At 35.4% G+C, this 21,591-nt stretch overlaps 1 protein-coding gene across 1 annotated transcript in view; it reads left to right on the top strand.

Annotated features, from left to right (window-relative positions):
- Positions 1–21,591, top strand: part of LOC138712147 (probable G-protein coupled receptor CG31760) — a 395,270-nt gene that overhangs the window by 330,175 nt on the left and 43,504 nt on the right. Inside the window, exons 5-7 of the mRNA XM_069843619.1 lie at positions 10,514–10,652; positions 12,228–12,339; positions 16,754–16,886. Of these exons, the coding sequence (XP_069699720.1) occupies positions 10,514–10,652; positions 12,228–12,339; positions 16,754–16,886 (384 nt within the window). The remainder of the gene's footprint in view (positions 1–10,513; positions 10,653–12,227; positions 12,340–16,753; positions 16,887–21,591) is intronic.

Genomic DNA, 21,591 nt, shown 5'->3' with positions numbered 1-21,591 from the left:
AAGAGGGATTTAAAGCACTATGAATATGGTGTTCCTCGCCATCTTTTCCCTGCACATCTGGCGCTCTCCCTGTAACCCAGCCAGGGACCACCCAAATTCATAACAGAGGACCGAACCTTTCCATGTATTGATGACTTTCTTAATAGTTTTTCCGACACCCAGTCTGCACATTGAAATGGTCGCGTACTGTACATCGTACACCAATAATAAAACTCTGAGACCACAATTTAAAACTTATTTTCCGAGTAAATATGACGAATTTTCATGGCTTCGTGATCAGTTTCATTACGATATTGAAAGTAACAAACTTTCATTGAGTGAAAGAGAACAGTTAATTGAACTCTCGAATGAGACCGGACTTAAAATGAAATTCCAAGCGGAAGGTATGGTTAATTTCTGGACTGCATCACAAGTGAAAAGAGAATACAGTGAACTGTACAATTGTGCTTTAGAGATTATAATTCAGTTTGTTTCTATATATCTGTGTGAGAAAGGGTTTTCATCACTAACTCTAATAAAAACAAAGGCTACCGAAATCGACTCGATGTATGTGACGATCTCCGACTTAAGTTACCAGCATACGTCCTAATATAGAACAACTGTGCAAGAATCAGCAGGCTCATCCATCTCATTAATGTGAGTACCAACATTTATTTATTTTTTTTTTAGTTAATAAGTTAAAGATTATCCAAACTCTAATAGCCTTGATTTATTAAAGAAACAAAAATAAATTTTCTTCAATTAACATTAGCTTAATTATTTAATAATAATATAAAATTAATTTAATTTAATTAATTTTAGTTAATTAATTATATTTTAAAATGTAAGTATATTGATAATAAAGTACACCACAAAAATGATAAATTTGCTTTCGATAGGAACAAGAGTAAGGTGGTCCGCGGAACTGTTCTGACTTAAAAAAGTGGTCCCCACTTCAACAAAGTTTGAGAAACGCTGGTCTAGTATATACAGTCACGAAGCTCAATACGTATTAAATATGCATCCATAGATAGTTGCTAACCACTAGGATCGCTACTATCGCCTCATTACAGACAATACGAAATAAAACCTGCACAGTCTATTGTTCCTAGCACCCTCACAACTCAAGCTTCGCGACTAACATACTAGACTGTGGTAATACTGGATCAGTGTGAGAGAGAAGGAAATGGGAGAAGACACTTTAAAGATACGCGAAAACCACGTACTTGCAAGGAAGTTGTGACTATGAAAAACTGAATATGTGAGCTCGCAATCAATAGTAGACGTAATTCTGCATAGGTTAATAAATTTCCCCGAAACCTAGGGGTATGGAATCAAATGAGGCTACTCATTGTATTTATTTCTTCATCCTGTGAAGGAACAAAATTAAGAATAATTCGTTTGTGTCGATTTCTAGTTCATCGCCATTTTGTGTCTTTGATTCCAAATTAAAAAACTCTAAAGGGGTACAGAATTGGCTATCTTGCCACAAGGAATTTTTTTTTTCAAAAACTGTTGAAGCTGATTTTTTTTAAAGCTCGTGTACACATTAACTTGACTTTATGCTGGAACGATAGTTTTTCTTTAATTGATTTCCTTTGTGAGAAATAATTTTTTCCCCATTTGGGGAAAGGAACTGGCCACCCTACCCTAATATCTCTTGGCCCAGTTGCCTCATAAGTGATGTCTTATTGGTATCAATTCTCAGGTTCACACCTGAGTTGACTGAACAACAAATAACATATACTCTTGAACAATTTCGAGACGGTGTCGGGTGGAGATCCAGGGTAACTCAGTTGGTAGAGCGCTGGTACGTCCAACCATAGGTCCCGGGATCGATAACCTGTCCCGGAACATTTTTTCCCTTGAAATTATTCAAATCTGCTTACAGGGAGCTTTACCTAAAAACTAGATTTGCATAGCATATATTCTTGTCAACGATTTTCAGTAATTACCCCCTGCAACTTCTCCAAAATTCAGCAAATTCAAAAACATTAATTCAGTACATGTAAAATATCCAAGTAAACATTTCCTAAAATTTTCAACTTTCTAGATTCATTTCGTATGAGTAAACAAAACTTACGAAAAAAAATGAACGTTAAAAAAGAGGCATATATAAGGTTCGTTCCAACAGCAGTCAGGAACCGTCCGTAACCATCGTGAGCATGCGCAGTACAGAAAAAGCGTTCCAACACAATCCGAACCAGTCCTGAACCGGAAACATGTACTGCAGTCGGGCGTTCCAACAAGCTTTTGACACGGGTTCGGAACGGTCAGAAATAGTCCGTGAATTGAGGCATGTAAGGAAGAGTACGCAAGACGCGCATGCGCCTAAGCTCACCAACGTCTCCTGGATACTGAAGAAAGACATGATCGACTGTTCACATCATTGAGGTTAAAGATGAAAAGTGACAGTACAGATGAATAATAAAACTAGAGATTTAATTTAAATTTTCGCCAAAAAGAAAGGGAATGGGAATTATTTGGGTATTGAAACAGTTAATTACAATTTCAACATGCAGCTTTGATTAAAAGTATAATAAATAACGTACATACATGAATAATTAAAAAAAAAAACTATTTTTAGATGAGAGTCCCTCAGTACACGACGTTGAATTATTGGAATTCTTGCCTTCCATATTTTTTGTCATCTTTTTATTGATAATGATCGAAATTCTATTTTCTGCAATTAGAATTAGCTGCGAAAAGATAATAATTAAGCATCCCGTTCTTAGCAAAGATGATCACAGTTATAGCATCTCTGGATTTAGTACATAACGATCCGCGAAAGCGTTCCAACAGCGTCCAGTCCAGTTTCAATCCCATAGCAGATGCTCAACTAGCGCATGCGCATAAGATGGTACAGGAACCGTACATGAACTGATCCATGAACCGCTTGTTGGAACGAACCTATACTACCCCCCTTCCCAGAAAAACGGAAAATAACATGGATATAATTTTAATATAGTCATATGTGATATACCTGGCTAGATATAACACGCAGAGCAAGTCCCCTTTAATCGGCAAGAGGTAGAGCATGAAGGTCGAGGAATATTAGGGGACGGGAAAACATCGATCATACGGGAATGGATATTTAAGTGTTGTCAATTCATTATAAAAGTGAATATGACACAACGTTAATACAAATTAATTTTTATTTCATAGAATATATCTATCTATAAAATACAATAATAAATAAATAAAAATAAGTAAACAAGTAAATACATAAGTAGTTGAATAAATACACAAGTGAGTATGTGAGTGAATGGATAGATAAATTAATAAATAGGTAAATAAATAAATAAATAAATAAATACATAAATAAATAAACTAATTATTCAATGCTGAAACTGATCCGAAAGAGGAAAAGGAATTGACTGGGTCACTGGTTGAGAAGAAACTGCCTTCTGAAGGATGCACTGGAAGGAATGGTGAACGAGAGAAGAGTTTGGAGCAGAAGAAGATATCAGATGATAGACGACATTAAGATATATGGATCATAAGAGGAGACAAAGAGGAAGGTAGAAGAAAATAGGAAAGAGTGGAGAATGCTGGGTTTGCAGTGAAAGACCTGCTCTTGGGCATAACACTATGAATGAATGAATTAATTAATTATTTAAATGTAAATGAATAAATAAATATTACTTAAACACTCCAATAATATCCTTAATGTTCCCGCCGTTTTCTGGGCGTTGAATAATATTTACGGTGTCAAAATAGGCCTACTTAGACGTGAACGTTTTGTGACATAATGCCTTATGCGGGGGCTTAGATTCTCGTCACAACAAATTACGTTATAGGCCTAGTGTTTTTGCTTTCCTTAGACTCAAACGCATTCTACTAAATTGGTGGCGCAGTGTATACCCGTTCTAAAAAAATGAATAAAATTTTAGTATAGTCGTAGGCCTATGTCATGTAACTTTTTTAAAGAGGGAAAACCAAAATAATAAATAGAAAAGAATAAAAAGAAAATGCACATACAACAAAAATTTTACCGAAAAGTCCAATTGAATTCCTCTTTAATTTTTAATAAATATTAAATAAATGTGCGCCATTTACGGAGAAATTATTTAGTAATTACTAAATGTAAATAATTCAGCCCAAGAGTTTAAGAAATTCCTGTATACATGAACTGAGGACGCAGCTACAGCTGATTTTTCAGTATCAGAATACGAAAAACTGAAAATCGATTTTTTGCAATATTATAACTAGCCTAATTTCGCTTTATACGCCTACTTCATATAATGCTAAAGTAACAAACATGGGCTCCCAGAAGCATTGGAACAAAGGTAAATAACTTCAAGTAACCAGGTATGTTTAGAACCCGTCAATTAGAGCCCAATTGTAAAGTTGGTATATGTACCGTTAGTAAACACATCATTGGTACTGATTACATCCTCCCGGTTGTGTGCAAGGAAATTGCACCCTTATTTGAAGTTCAGTAGCGTAGTCTACCTTATTAGACTGTTGTACTGTTAGCGAGGTATTCTGCTGAGTTTATTTAGTGAAGGTGCAAAACAATTCAACTCCTCTATTTCTGGACTGTTTTAATGTAAACAGAAGATTGTGTTGGATTTTGAAAATGAAGTGGAAATAATTGAAACCTTAAAACAGCCGTGGCGAAAATGTGTTCGTGCGCCGAGCGACTATGTAACCTGCAACGTACATAGCACCTATGGATGGAGGCGGACACCCGAAGGGGAAGTGAAGCAACTGCCTGACTTATTAACGGATTTTCATTTTCCTTACGTTAAGCACTTAAATATAATTTTATACAGTATAAGGTTCCAAACTAATGTTTAGTGCGTGTAACGAAGAAAGAAATGAATAAGAAAACATAGGACACATTATCACAACTTAAAATTAACTGTCTTCAGAATGTCACTGCGACAGAGTTTCAAAATCAGGAATTATGTCACTTACCAACTGCCAGTCGTAGTTGATCACGAAGATATTTGTTTGTCAGTCGTGATCTAAATTTGGTTTTTACTATTTTCATTGTTGAAAATAATTTTTCACAAACGTAAGTTGTAGCGTATATGGCTTCAACGTAGCAAGCGAAAGAACGAAGCTTCGGATGTTTATTTTTTGGCTACGATTTGAAAAGTTCAACATTTGTCAAGTCCTTACATATATCTTTCATTTAACATCACATTGTAATTCTGCGAGTTTAAATTGAAGATCTAACCGCAATATTCGTACATCTTCTGAAAAAGGATCGACGTACAGAGATAATAATAATAATAATAATAATAATAATAATAATACTTACCCTTTTAAAGTTTCATGAGTGACATGTAGTATAATGCCGTTTTATGTTATACAACCGTTTTTCTCGTAATACTTGTGAAGAAATCATACATTTAATATTCTCATCATATTGGCAGCAAAAAAATGCGTCCTCCCATCCTGTTTTTGTAGAGGTACATGGTTTCGAGAGAGACATTGCAACGATATGCCACTCGCAGGTCGGAGACAAATACAAATGGAACGGAGTTTGACTCCAGTGAGTGAGAGGATGAGGGTTGGGGGAGGTACGAAGCAAGAGAAATGCATAGGTATCATTGCGAGCCACAATGTGCTCGCGAGTCACATTTTCGCCACGGCTGCCTTAAAAGATAATGAAATGTACAACTAGGGTAAGATTGTCTATATTGAGCACTCAATCTCTAGACTCTGTAAAGCTCTATTTTAACGTTATTCAGACAAAACAAAACCGTTGGTATAGACTAAGAATCGAACCCGCTTTCTTCTGCACAATACGCAGAAGACTTAGCGCCTAGCTATTGAGACGACACGAAAGTTTTCATTTCTGCGCAGAGTGTTGATCTAGTGATGGGGGTTCAAATGTCGATTTAACTACACGATTTATGAATATATTCATCTATTATTTACTTCATATTACCATAGTCTATTTTTTCTGCAGTTTTGAAGTGAATTTCGGAACGATGCTAACAACAAACCCAATAGCCTGAATTTTATTAACTCAAATATTCGTCATCTTGTTTATCAGTGGTCTCTGGTCTCCGATCATGCGCAGTGTCTTACATCTGAGACAAGAATATTCCATTGTTTCATTCCTTTTTGGGGGAAGTGTATGTAGAATTTACGCTGCTCCTAAATGTCACTACAAAAGAAATTATTATTCTAAGTGTGTCGTTATACTTATAAAATAATAAATATTATTTGTGTTATACGGATTCAGAAACATACTTCCGAGGTGTCGCACTACCTGTGGTCGCTATAACCAAGTTTAACTGTGTTTACAACATTCGGTAGGCTTTACTTATTCACTCTGATAAAATATCTATATTATTTCTTGTTCAAACCTGTAAACGGCGGAAATCTTTCTATAGAGGTAATTCATTCTGGTCCTCCGAGATTTCATTCCAGGCACATTTTATTGTACTATAAAAAGTGAGGCAATAATAAATCAGTTAATGTTACCGACAAAAATTGCTTTGAAATGAATGCTTTGACTTTCTTTTGGCGACTTACATGAACGTTATTTGGAAGCAATATATCCAAGTGCGGCTATCGTAAAGTTAAACCCTAATCCTTAGAAACACAGTCTGAAAAACATTACTGGAGACGAGTCATGAAATTTATGGCCGTGGACTTTCTAGGCATCTCAACATCGTAAACACATTCACAGCAAAATCTTATGTGGCTAGAAATCAAAGTATCCGTGATTGTGGTTCTCGATCTTAAACCTTTCGAACCTTTAAATATAACCCACACGATATTTTAACGGCAGTTTGCACAAAGTCGTAGCCTGAAGTACTCACGTTTTACGATATACTTTCATTAGCTTTCGCTTGCTCTGACCAATACTACCTGCTCTCAAAATATGTGACTTATTTTAACATCTTACAGTAAAGAAATTATATTATTTATTTATTATTTATTTAAATTTAAATATACAGAATACAGAATATAATTACAACTATAGAAATAGAAATAAAATAATACATTCAATATATAAAAAGGGATACAGTAATATTAACAAATTTTGAGGACCGAATGAGCAGCGCTCGTGTTCGGTCGCAGTTCAGATATATTATTAATAGGCATATAAGAGAATAGCCTATACAAAGTAAAATAAAATAATAGGAACTAAAATTAAAATTACAGCTACAGTGAAATTATATAATATAATAGGCCTATATTAATATAAGAGAAATATAGAAAATGAAATAAAATAAGATAGGAAATAAAAATTAAAATAACAGCGGCAATGAATTTATATAATAGACTATAATATTAGCATAGAGAAGAATAATATCGTACGTGAATAAAGTAGGGCAATTTATAAAAAGAAAATATAAATTCCAAAATTATAGAATACAACCTAGGCTGATTAATTCATACAAATAGGCTATAAATTTATTTAATCAAATTGAAGACATTAACACGTTTCTAATTTTCTTGTTATATTTTAGTGGGTTACATGTTAGAAGTTCTGGGTGTAATTTAGCTAAAGAATTATACAAACGAGGGCCAAAATTAATGCTATGCTTTAGACCAGCAGATGTGAAACATATATTTCAATAGTTTATTTTCTCTTAGTGAGCTGCTCACAGAGAGACCATATTATAGGGCTATATACAGAGTGACTCACGAGGAATTACCGTCACTTACGGAGCTTATTTCCGAAGACATTCGAGCAAAAAATGTCATATAAACATTTGTTCTGATCTCAATATGTTCAGAGTTACACTAATTTTAATTTGTTAGTAAATTACCTTTTTTCTTTAGTTTAAGTGTAAAAAAATATTACAAATAGAGAATGAACTATCTTAAAGTATCATGTCTTTAATTGACTGGTGTTTTGAAGCTAAAAATATGTTGTTAATTGCTTTGTACAGATTTTGTTTTTCAACTTTTAAATAAAAATTACATAATTCTTACACACTTATTATAAAAATTGTTACAAATCATACGACTTTAGGAACTTGATTCTTAACAGTTTAGTTATGCATTCTAATGCACAGTCTTGAAGAATTTACAACAGTGGCGTGATTTATAACATGCGTAATAAAATGTAATTTTGTAGTTAAACATCTGAAAAAAAATCTTTTTAGCTTCAGGATACTAGCTAATTAAAGATGTGATACTCCTGAATAGTTCATTTTTGTCTGTAATATTTTTTTACCCTTAAACTTAAAACTCAAGAATGATGGTATTTTACAAACAACTTCAAATTAGTGTAGCTCTCAAAATATTAAGATTAGGACAAATGTTTATACGACTTTTTTTGCTCAGAATGTCTTCGGAAATAAGCATTCGTAAGTGACGGTAAATCCTTGTGAATCACCCTGGATAGTGAACATAATAAGAACAGAACAGTGAGTTCAAAGTTTGGGCACTTACGGAAGGAATTTCTATTATCACTTAATGAGAATGGAGTCAAATATAATACCAATTCAAATCTATCGCTACGAGTCACAAGGCATGTTGGTCGACCGAAGAAAAGATAGACAACTTAAATACAACTAATTTTCTGTAGAAGAAATGGACTTTATGGTCCAATTCTTCCAGTTAATCACTCTGTATGTCCACATCCATTGAAAACTGGACACATATTTGTATGGACATGTTTACTCGAAATAGTTCATATGGTCCTTAAATATTTACTATTCATCTTGAATCACCCTTTATATACAGGGTGCAACAAAAAAGTGAACAAAACTTCAAGTGTGAATTCCTCATACATTAAGTAAAAATGGTTATATCAACATGAGTCGGGAAATATCGGCTTCTGATTAGGGCTTGCAAGTGTGACCATAGTGAACTCTAGTACGTCTGTTTGCTGGAATTATTATGATGCATTCTGTTTACATTTCTTTAGATGAACTGTTCAAAATATCGAACTTGTGCCTGAATACTCGTCGTCTCATCGAGATCTGATGCTCCCAAATTCCTGACAGTTTTTATTATCTGAGAGCTTCGCAGAATCCGCTGACGGAGAGATCCTTCATTATCCACAGGAGTCGAATACACCAACGACTTTAAGAATCTCGATAAGACGATGAGCTGTGGCCTGTGTTCAGGCAGGATGTCAAAATTTTTGAAAAATTCATATAAGGAAATGTAAACAGAATAAAACATCATAACAATTTCAGCAAACAAACATACTGGAGTACAGTAGGATCATACTTTCTAGTGCTGCGCATGATTAGGTTGTTTCCGGAGCAGTTGTTCGCGCGCTTTCAATCGAGACCTCCTACCTTCGATTGATGTCGCGCAGGTTGTATATATGCTGTGGCGCAGACATATACAGTACTTTCTGCTGAGCACTCCTTTATTCGTATCATGTAGACTAATAATTCGAATCCGAGTAATTTTAATAAGTGTCTAATTTGTTGTTTAATCTCTTATTTTTGGACTCTCTGCCTGTCTGTTTGTCCGTCCGTCCGTCCGTCCGTCCGTCCGTCTCTCTCTCTCTCTCTCTCTCTCTCTCTTTTTTTTTTTTTTTTTTGGAAGTACTACTTAAGCCGACACAATCTTTCTACATTTTAAATTCAGAGCATTTATGGAAGAGCGTGATATTTTTATGTTACTGATCAAATTAATTTCATTAAATTCAATTATTGCGAAATTTACAGCGCAAGTAAAGTTTCCCTACAAAAATTCGTTTATTCACAAATATTTACTGCCAATTAGTCTCATTTAGTTTAACGTAAAATGTATTGAATGGAATTTAAGAATGGAACCGAAGAAACGTGTGGTATGAATGTCGTAAAGTTCACTGTTTAAAAATAATTTATTCAGGCTCTTTGTTACCTTTAGCTCTGGAAAACGCTTTTACATAATATTCATGAATAGGTTCTATTAGAACATAGTATAACATTAATAAATATACCGTAACATAATAATAATAATAATAATAATAATAATAATAATAATAATAATAATAATAATAATAGTAACTAACTTTCGAGGATATCACTTTTGTTGACGTCGTACAAAATTTTGTTCAATATTTTTTTGAGAAGATTAACTCCATATTATGGATGAAATTATTGGGAATCATCAATTTGGTTTTAGGCGTAATAAATTGACTATTGATCAGATTTTTCGTATTCGTCGGTCGGCCTTGAGAATTCCGTTTTTCGATTGTCGCTTTCCTCCGGAGCTCCGCATCCCTCCATACACCGTCCTACCACCTACGGTAGTATTTTTTTTAATACCGGAGATCACCAGAGGAGAGCTTTATTTGTAATTTTCGATTCCTCCGTGAGTAGTATTCACGCCGCTGAGCAGCACTTGCAAACCCAACTCAGAAACCGTGCATTTCTGGACCCATATTGATATAACCATTTTTTCCTTCTACCTATACATGTGAGGAATCCATACCTGAAGTTTTATTCACTTTTTTTACATATGTAGCGTACGTTTCACAAATTACATTAACATGTCACATCGAAAATTATTGAAAAATCTAAACTCAAGCAATTTCTTATACTCCATGACTTCAGCAGCCTAGCAAATTTGTAGTAATCTTACAGTAACGAAAAGTTTGTATTTTCAGGGTGAAGGGCTTCTTGAGTTTGGACATCGATGTGTCCGGTCTAGAGGTAAACCAATGTGATGCGAGCTCCGGTCCGACGCTCTCCAATCAGATTGAAGTGCTCAGGGGCACCCATAAGTGCCATAACGACACTACACAGGTAAGAGGAGCTGTTTGCTGTGTCTCAGGAGGGAGATTCTGTGTTACTGATAACATCTGAGTAATCCAACTGTCTTCAACGAAATCGTTTTTTCTTTCATATTTTCATTGGGCTTTGGTAAAATATGAAATGTAATGGCATAATAGGCTATTATTTTATTGTACTACAATATTGCACTATAAATATAAATATAAATATATATATATATAATATTTTCATCAACATTATCTTAATTTATAACTTTTCTGAAATTTTCTTATTAACTGTGTTATCTATATCTAAATAAAGCAAATTTCGATGCAGATTTTCATTTCAATAGAGATTTCATTACCTCTGATTGAGGTTCTGGCTGATGTACAGTCTTAGACAAAAAAATAATACCCGGCTACCATACGCTAAGTCTCCTTCGAAAGATTTCGGTTGATTTCGTACGAGACCTTAGGTTTACACGTGAAGGAATTTCTTATGTATAACTCCGCTCTGTTTTTCCTTTATTTTGTTTATTGCTTTTCCTGTCTGTTTATAGGTGAAGTGTTATAAATAATCTATAAAGAAAATATATTCAATGAATAAATTAGGTACAAAATAAACATCCTTTTCTTAGTCATGTGAACAAGGCGCTGCCCGAAGTGGTCTTAGACAAATTCACGCTACAAGAGAGCGGTCATTTTTTATGTCTAAGGCTGTACAGTAGTGGCAAAAAAATAATCGGACCGACCCTAGTAGCTGATTTCAGAGCCTTGTTCACTCCAGAGCACGATAGACTGGTAACTAAGACTTTCGTGGTTCCAATCCTGCCTGGGAAGGAAACTTTTTTTTGTTCCTTATTCAAATTTATTCCCAATACTTTTCGACGTATAACATTGTGAACTTGTTTCATAATATACTATTTTCTCACAGTCTCTGAGCATCAAAAGAATGTCATTATTCGCAGCTGTAATTATTTGTACAGCGTGAAAAAAACTTGTGCAACAAATTCTTATCTTAATAATCAATTCATAAATAAATTATTTTTTCTTACAATTTTCCCGACTTTGATGGCAATAAATTCAGAGTTAGAGCATTTGCTTGCTCTTGGATTTTCGCAAGAGTACTAGCAATAAAATTCTTTTCACCATCACTATTCATATTAAAAATTCAAACAATATTACAAATGTCTAATCTTATTTTATTCTTGTTGGTAAATTTTTACCATGGAAGCCGCAAAACTTATAACCTCCTCACTTTGAATAGGATCTGCACAGTTATATTACGTCCACCAAGTATACGTAATAATTGTTTAAGGTTAAGTTGTCTCTTAGATCCTGAAAATGAACATTTTTTGTTAAGCTTATAGGAGAAATGACTGAAATGTTGAAAACTTGTACTTCTTTGAAAATTTCCAAGTAGTTTTTCTGCAGCATCAAAAACGTTCCCTTTGTACTTAATGTAATGAGATAGAAATTTTATGCTTGTAGAATTGTCAACTCGTGATAAAATGTTTGCACGTCTGCTTATTTTAGGCTCTTTCCACACTGTATACAGAGAGTCTGTACATTCGATGTACATTTCTTGAAACAATGATTTCCCTTGCAGTGCGATTTCCGACCAGGACTGGGCTGGACACGAGGAGGCTACCAGTGCACCTGTCGCCGCGGGTTCTACTCCCTGAGACAGAAGGGCGTCTTTAATGGCACTCTCGTTGAAGGTGAGCATTCCTGTGGCTACACATTTCTCAAAATTATGAGTCTAAACGAATCCGACAATGTCTATGTATATTGCCGATGTCATTTAAAGTTTATGTTGATATAATATTCGTCTTCATTTCAGGAATTAGGCTAAATAGCCCGTTCCGGCATCCATCGCTTCTTAGGTTTCCCTCTGTCTCGCTTTCCTCTTTCCTGATACTGCCAAGCTATTCTCGGAAGTCTGCTGTTTTGCATTCTATACATTTTTGCAGCCTAGGGTATCTCAATTTATTTTCTTTTAATATTTATTGAATGCTCCATATCTTAAGGGGAGAGGATGGTATTTTTTTTAACTTTTTTTCCTGTTTGGTGTAAAATATTAATTTTTTCTATTTAGAGAGTTCATAGCTGTGGCAACTCAACCAAATAAAAATATTTTGAAAACAAAATTATTTGGGGCCCAAATTTGAAAAAAAAAATGCATACCCAATGCAGGATTGTACTAAAACCGATATATCTAAACCGTTTTTAAAGATAGATTCAAACAGTTTTTTGCAATGTATTTGCAAAATCATGTTCTACAAACTATCTGTAACAGAATTTTGATATTAGTCCCTAGTTTTTAAAATAGACAATTAAAATTTAATAATAATTTTCTGATTTCCTTTCTTGCAAACAAACGGACATATTTTTTTAAATGAAATCAATTAACAAAATTCTGTTACAGAGAAAAATTTCCTAATAGTCTAAAGAATGTGTGTTCTAAAGTTCATGCATGTATCTTTAATAGTTCAGAAATTATATCCATTTTTGTCTGGCAATGTAGCAAAAAAATGAAGTTGCTGGAAACCGATAAAAGCGGGCGTGTGATTTAAAAATCCATAGCGCAGGAAGTTTAAAAATGACGTCTCAAATCCGATAAGGGCACAAATACCCACAAAATGTTATTCAATGCATTCCACACATATTAAAGGGTATTTTAAAGAAAAAAAAATTGAAAATTTAATTTACCGGAAACAACAATATAAGTGGGCGAGTGATTTAAAAATCCATAACGCAAGAAGTTTAAAAATGGCGACTAAACATCCGATAAGGGCACAAATATCCACAAAATGTTATGCTATGCATTCCACACATATCACAGAGTATTTTAAAGATTTCTTTTTATTTTTTTTTTTAATTTACTCATTTTTCACCAAAAAATACCATCCTCTCCCCTTAAGTTCAGAATTTTCGTCATGACTTCATATCACATCACTTTCTCTATAGTCTCTTGTTGCTGTTAGGAATGTCATTTCGACAGCTTCAGTACTTCGTTCTTCTTAAGTACTTTAGTCCAACAATCTGGCAAAAAGATTATTTAAGTGCAGGTTTCGTACAGTATGTTTAAGCTTTTTCTGTACCTTATAATAATTTCATTGACAGCTCACGGTTTTATTCGTATTTAAATACGTCTCGGTGTATGATTCTTCAAAAGATGATTGTTTTGGAAGATTCTCTTGTCAGACTGACCTTTATATCCTCTGGAAACACACATATTCGTATTTAAGTAAGTGTGGGTGTATGATTTTGGAAAACTGTCTGACCACCCTAAACCTTACATCTCCTAGAATATAACCGCATTTGTATTTAAGAACGCGTCGGTGTATGATTTTTGTTGGTATATGATTTTTCGAAAGGGGATGATTTTGGAAGACTCTATCGTCAGACTGACTAAAACTTTACATCACCTAGAAACATGGCCACATTCGTATTTCAGTACGTGTTGCTGTATGATTTTTAAAAAGAGGATAAGTTTGGAAAATTCTCTAGTCAGACTCTCTTTCCTAAACCCTTAAATCCCCCAGAAACATGGCCACATTCGTATTTAAGTACGTGTCGATGTATAATTTTTCAAAAGAGGGTAGGGGAGAGTCGGGTAGTATCGGACATCGGGTAATATCGGACAGTACGTTTCTTTCATCTACCACCATATGGTAGTACCTGAATGACGTGGTTACGTTTCTCTATGCGACATCACAGAAACGTAACCATGTCAATCAGGTACTATCATCGTGTGGTAGATAAAAGAAACTCACTGTCCGATATTACCCGATGTCCAAGACTACCCGACTCTCCCCCAATTTTAGAAAATTCTCTAGTCAAAATTTTATCACCCTAAACCAGTGTTGGGCACATTACGTGATTCTGAGAAATGAGCGCTGTGCCCTTTAAAGAGCGCGTCTTGAGAGCGCTGTGACGTAAGCATACTGTACGTCATTCAGTGTCGGTGCAGTGGTGACTCTGCAGTATGAGACGAACTTTGAAGACGCAGCTTCCGCTCATACACTAAAGCGGCCCGTTACTCCCAACGCTTTTAATGTATCATGGCAGGAGGAGTTCCTTTTGGTAGAGAGCAGTGGATTAGCAAAGTGTTTAATTTGGCATAAAACACTCCAGCTGATTAAGAAGTTCAATATCCAACGACATTATTCTTTACAACATGCTACTGAATATGACAGATATGTTGGTAATGAACGCCATAAATTAATACAACTTAAAGAAAATGTTTCTCAGGTACATTATATTAGAGTATCTATTTGATATTTACATTGCATTATAAGTTATTATACATTCAGTAAATCTAATTTTAAATTATACAAGTATTATGATATATCATAGTATAGTATATTACAGTTCTTGATATATCATATATAATATTATATATCATGAACTGTAATATACTATGATATGATATATCATAATATTTGTATAATTTAAAATTATATATTACTAAATGTACTATAATAACTTATAATGCAATGTAAATATCGAATAGATACTCTAATATAATGTACCTGAGAAACATGTTTTTTAAGTTGTATTAATTTATGGCCATATCATATATCATATCATATCATATTATATCATATATCATGCCCTTGGTAGAGGGGCAGAGAATGCCTGACGGCCTTATCTCTACCAGGTTAAATAAATAAATACTAAATACTAATATCATATCACATCATATCATACCATATACTATATTATATTATATTATATTATATTATATTATATTATATTATATTATATTATATTATATTATATTATATATTAACAGGATGACAATAATGCACTTAGTGAATCGGCTATGAGAATTAGCTACAAAATTTGCCATGAAATTGCAAAGGAATTGAAAACATTCAACGAAGGTGAATTCATCAAGCGATGTTTAATTATATTGGCAGATGAACTCTGTCCACAGCAAGTAGGGGAAGTGAAAGCCATACGCCTGTGTCGTAGAACCGTGGTGAGGAGATTGCAGTATGTGCGTATGGGTTATGCAAACAAGCTTAATGATTTGTGTGTGTGCATAGAGCGAAGTTTATTTCATTAAATTAATAAGAGAGTTATAAAGTCTGTACTGTACAATGGATTGATGTGATATCCTTATAAACTATTATATACTGACAGATTGAATGACTAGAACAACCGTGGCTCTTATTATATTAATGCAGGGAAGGTAGCTGTAATGTGAGTCCGCCACTGCGTGAGCGTTCTGCTCTGGCTTGGAATTGAAGTGCCTTGCGGAGCGAGAGCAGCTCTGGCTGGCTAGACTGAGCCGCTCTCATGCCCGGCCCTGCCCTAAACCTTGTATGATTTTTCAAAAGAAAAACACTCTCGTCAGACTGACCACCCTAAACGTTTACATCTCCTAGAAGCATAGCAACATTCGTGTAGTGTCATATGTGATTTTTCAAAAGGGGATGATTTTGGAATATTCTCTTGTAAGACTGGCCAACCTAAACCTTTGCATTCCCTGGAAACATAAACACATTCGTATTTAAGTATGTGTGGATGTATAATTTTTCAAAAGGAGATGATTTTGGAAAACTCTGTCAGACTGACCATCCTAAACCTTTACATCCCCTATAAACGCTACATTCGTTTTTAAGTACGTGTCGGTGTATGATTTTTAAAAAGGGAATGATGTGGAAGACTCTCTTCTCAGACCGACTATCCTAAACCCTTTGCATCCTCTGGAAACATAAACACATTCATATTTAAGTACGTGTCGGTGTATGATTTTTCAAAAGAGGATGATTTTGGAAAGATTCTCTTATCAGAATGAGTATCCTTATCCCTTATATCCCCTAAAAACATAGACATTTCTAGAAGAGCTTAAGAATACGGAATTGTAAGCAGTGAAGTCACATTCACTTGAATGTAACTACACCAAGTAAGTATTGGGAAAGGCCTTTCATGTTAGAGTATATGTTGTCCTTATGAGTTGGTAACCTGAACTCAAATCGTTGCTATTCGAAGGTGAAATTTGTGCTCGACAAAGCAGGCTGCGATGTATATTTTCGCAAGGTACTTCCCTTCTTAGACGTCATATCATCAGGTCACTTATTTCTACCTTTTGAAGTTCATAACAAGAAATTTCTCTCGCAGCTGCGTGGATGGAGCGAGAACAAAACGTGAGCTCGATGTACCACGAGATGTTTCGGTGCCTAAAGTGCGCCCCTGGCTGTGAAACCTGCCACAACAATGCACCATGCCTCGCCACCTACAACTGGCCCTTCAGGTAAGCTTAAACATATTTAGTTGTCTGACTTTAAGTAGCAATAACGCTAATAATTATTATCGTTATCATAATTTAATACAACGATATGTAAGATTTAAAAAGTGTAAGTTGTCTAACTCGTACAAAGGTTAAATCACAATCTAGTGAATACAAATGTGAAATATTGCATATGTAAGATTGATAATAGCAACTATAAAAACATGAGTTCAATGACAATTTTAATCATTGGACAACAGCAACAAACGTTGAATGTGCAAGAAACCGACGCTGTGCAATGTATTTGGAAGACTTGTGAATTATTTTTGTGTATTATATTATAATAATTCCTTTTCCATTATAACCTAATTTAATTGTATTTCCTTTCCAGGCCTAAATACAATATTGCAGATAAAGTAAAAAAAGAACACTGTTTGAAAAAAAAAAGCTTATTTTAAATTTTGATTGTAACTATAACGTTATTCCGTCTGTCTTCGACATCTTAAAAAAATTTATCTCAAGAAGATTGAATTAATTACTCTTTTAGTTGTTCAAACAGATTATTGAAAACAATTAAATTGTTAATCAACAAGGAACATTTGTTCCCATAATACTTATTGACGTCACTTATGAAGTTCAAACCTGTCTTGGGACAGTTGACTAAACAACAACAATGCATTTTTCAATGTATTCCATATATGGAGGTATCATAAGGATAACTTTAGATGTTGCAAATTACTTGTAATTTTCGAGCTGTAATGGTAAAGTTGGAAGTTAGGGATGTTTCTCAGACTTACATACAGTGACACTGTTTTGTTACGCCCCGGGGTTTTCATTTGCTGACTTGCCCGCGCAGCTAGTGTTTTCCCGCCTGCTTCCACTAACGAACGCCGCGCCATACAGTGACATGACAGTTCCGAGTTAGTTTATTATCTGCACTCGTGCGTGAAAGTTGAATTAGTCGTGTTGTGTTGCGTACGTGTGTGTGTGTTCGGTGTTGTTACAATGCGATTTTTATTATGTGAACGTGTGTATATGCTTACTACGCACATAAAATACAAAAAATATTGTGCAAGAACACGACAGAACTTCCGTAACAAATTTCCAAGTAGACCTGTGCCTAACGCCACTACAATAGAAAGGTTAGCCCAAAAATTCAAACAGACAGGTCAGTAAATGATCGTAAAATATAAAGCAGGAGACATGTTCTTACGAAAGAAACATTAGACGACTTAGAACAGAGACAGAGCACATCCCGCAAAAAATCTCTCAAGCGTTTGGCGCAGGGAGCAGAAGTAAGTTACGAGTCCGCTCATCAAGCAACAAAATTACTTAAATTATAGCCTTACAGAATTCCGGTATTTCAAAAGTTAAATGAAGAAGATCCCAATAAGAGGTTGCATTTTTGTAGTTGGATTTTAGAGAAAGGAAATTCTGAGAAAATTGATCCAACATTAATTTATTTTTCTGATGAAGCCTATTTTCATTTAAATGGACACGTATTCTCACAAAATCATCTGTATTACTGTCAGGAGAAACCCAATCTTGTACTCGAAACACATTTGTACGGTGAAGAACTTCTCGCTCGCATTTAACATGCTTGTGCTCAAGTAAAGGAATGTCCGAATCAGCTCAGATCAGCAACACAACAGCTGTCTACAAGAGCTGCAAAGTGCATTGAAGTTGACGGTGGACTTTCTGAACATGTTCTGTAAAGAAAAGTACACAATTAAACAGAACATAAGGAACAATGTTTTAATTTACTCTCACCTGCACTTTCTCGTTCCTCATTGTTTCCATTAGTTTTCTCTGAAACCGTTAAGAGCAGGACATATTATGTTCATATAAATTTTTTTGTTCAGAATCACCAATATTAACACTCTTCAAACCATGTACCTTTCCTCCTGATACATAATGTATGTTACGGTTAAAAAACTTTGAATAAACTAGCAAATAAATAACCTTAGTTGTGACGTATCGTGTAAATTTATTCTGCTACTACTACTACTACTACTACTACTACTACTACTACTACTACTACTACTACTACTACTACTACTACTACTACTACTACTGCTGCTGAGCCACTGGGGTAGCTCAGTCGACTAAGGCGCTTGCCTGGCGATCCGGAGTTGCGTTCGGGCGCAGGTTCGATTTCCGCTTGGGCTGATTACCTGGTTGGGTTTTTTCCGAAGTTTTCCCCAACCATAAGGCAAATGTCAGATAATCTATGGCGAATCCTTGCCTCATCTCGCCAAATATCATCTCGCTATCACCAATCACAACGACGCTAAATAACGTCGTAGTTGATATAGCGTCGTTAAATAACCAAGTAAAAAAAACTACTACAACTGCTGTTGTTACTATGGTATTACTGCTAATCATTATCATGACTTCTTCAGGTGGGAAAATAAAACTGAAAGTTTCTTAAATAAAACACTACTTCTGCTGCTATTCATTATAGTACTTATGTGTATCTAATGCCTACCCACTTCATTTTACGTGATTCAGGTTCGCATATTGAGGATAGATCGCAGGATTGTGACCCATTGTCAAGTTTCATTTCGGCGGACCACACTGTGCATGATATGTAGATATCTGTGGAGAATTATGTCGTGTACTAGGATGAGTGTATGTGTAAGTGTTCTTGTAAGTGCAGTATAGAGGATGGGTAAGGATTATGATGAAGATGAGGAGGGGAGGAGGGGAGGAGGGGAAACCCGGTGCCGGCACGTAGCCTGCTCCTGTCGAATAGCACAAAGGGGGCCGCCAGGCTTAATGTCTCCATCCGACGGATGAATCACTATCAACAGTGACATTATGCCTTCTCTTCATATGCACTGTTGAAAGATTTGTGATTTAACCCAGGCATTTTGGTGCACACTGTAGTGATTAAAAATTGTGCATCGCCACCTCTCCTAGTTTTGTTTCTTACTTGGTTATTTAGCGACGTTGTACCAACTACGAGGTTATTTAGCGTCGATGGAATTGATGATAGCGATATGATATTTGGCGAGACAAGGCCGAGGATTCGCCATAGATTACCTGACATTTGCCTTACGGTTGGGTAAAACCTCGGAAAAAACCCAACCAGGTAATCAGCCCAAGCGGGAATCGAACCTGCGCCCAACCGCAATTCCGAATCGACAGGCAAGTACCTTAACCGACCGAGCTACGCCGGTGGTTCCTCTCTAGCCCCGAGGTAGAAATTTTACATGAAAATCTCTGAACCCTCCGGGAATCGAACCCAAGCCGTCTAGTCTGGAGGCAGACACGCTACCACAGAGCTAACTCGGTGGACCAATTATTCTAATTATACTTTTGCAATCGTCACAAATATTATTTTAGTCATAACTTAACGGACCATCCTGTATTTGTTCAATGACGAATAACAAATGAAGTTTAAAAAATAAGTTTTCCAGTTCTTTATTTTGACATTTCCTAAAGGACGAATATAAACAATTTTACCCCACTTCTTTCACTGATCAGTCATCAGTTCTTGCAATAAAGATACTCGAAAGACGAGCGTGCTATAAAACCCCGATGCTTAGTATTGTTTTATATCCGCTTCATCCCTGCAACATGCGACATAATAGGATCTCGGTAGGTACAATATTTCACGTCGCAATGTAATAGTTTGTGGGAACAAAAGACTGTGGCGCGGGGGGGGGGGAGATGGGATTGTAGGTCGCCAGCAGAATCTCCATACCAGACAACACTCATGATTTATTGCATTTCCTTGAAACTAAGTCTTGAAAACGTCAGTATGTAAGAGTATCGCCGCTTCTACAACCCGGAGAGTATATTCTTCCGTTCGTATTGCTTTCGTCTTATCTTCTTATGAAACAAAATTCCTAAACGTCTTTGCAGCGAAATCTTCTTTTTATAAATAATAAAAATGACTTAGTGCAGGCCAGCAATGCTAAGTTTGTAGCTTGTAAACTTAATACGATCAATAACAGTCGAGACGGTGAAGTACGTATAATATTGGTGGAGTAAAATGTGATTTTATAACTTATTTAAGTCTTCATTCAAGGTTCACTTTAAAAGTTGAATTTATTGATCTAGTAGTTTATTACGATTATTATACAGAAAGTGCGAGAATAGCCTGACATCTTCCGAATATTAAATATTTATCAGTATGATAGACACGGACATAATAGGCCTAGTATAATATAATGTGCGAAAAATGGAAAATTGAAGGCCTACGTTTTTTGTAATTCATCAAATTGCATGACAAGAGTTTCGGATTGCAATTTAATCCTTGATTATTTTACAGTAAAAAAAAAAGGTAAAGGTATTCCCGTCACACGCCGTGAAGACATTTGTGGGGCATAGAGGTACACCCCCATGCTTTCCATGACCTCGGCACTAGAATGAGGTGGTGTGGTCGGCACCACGCTCTGACCGCCTTTTACCCCCGGGAAAGACCCGGTACTCAATTTTATAGGAGGCTGAATGAACCTCGGGGCCGTTCTGGAAGTTTGGCAGCGAGAAAAATCCCGTCACCACTTGGGATCGAATCCCGGACCTTCCAGTCCGTAGCCAGCTGCTCTACCAACTGAGCTACCCGGCCGCTCGATTATTTTATAGTATTATATAGACATACACACAGTGTTTCAAAATGAATATCGGGTTTTTAAGGCTTTGTAGTATTTATTACATTTAACGTACAATTATAAATAATACATCAAATGATAGAGCAACTCAAACAGTTTTGTATGCGCAT

Source organism: Periplaneta americana, chromosome 13 (genome assembly GCF_040183065.1).
Source record: "Periplaneta americana isolate PAMFEO1 chromosome 13, P.americana_PAMFEO1_priV1, whole genome shotgun sequence".
In the NCBI taxonomy this organism is placed as follows: Eukaryota; Metazoa; Arthropoda; class Insecta; order Blattodea; family Blattidae; genus Periplaneta; species Periplaneta americana.
This window is presented reverse-complemented; position numbering and strand designations above follow the sequence as displayed.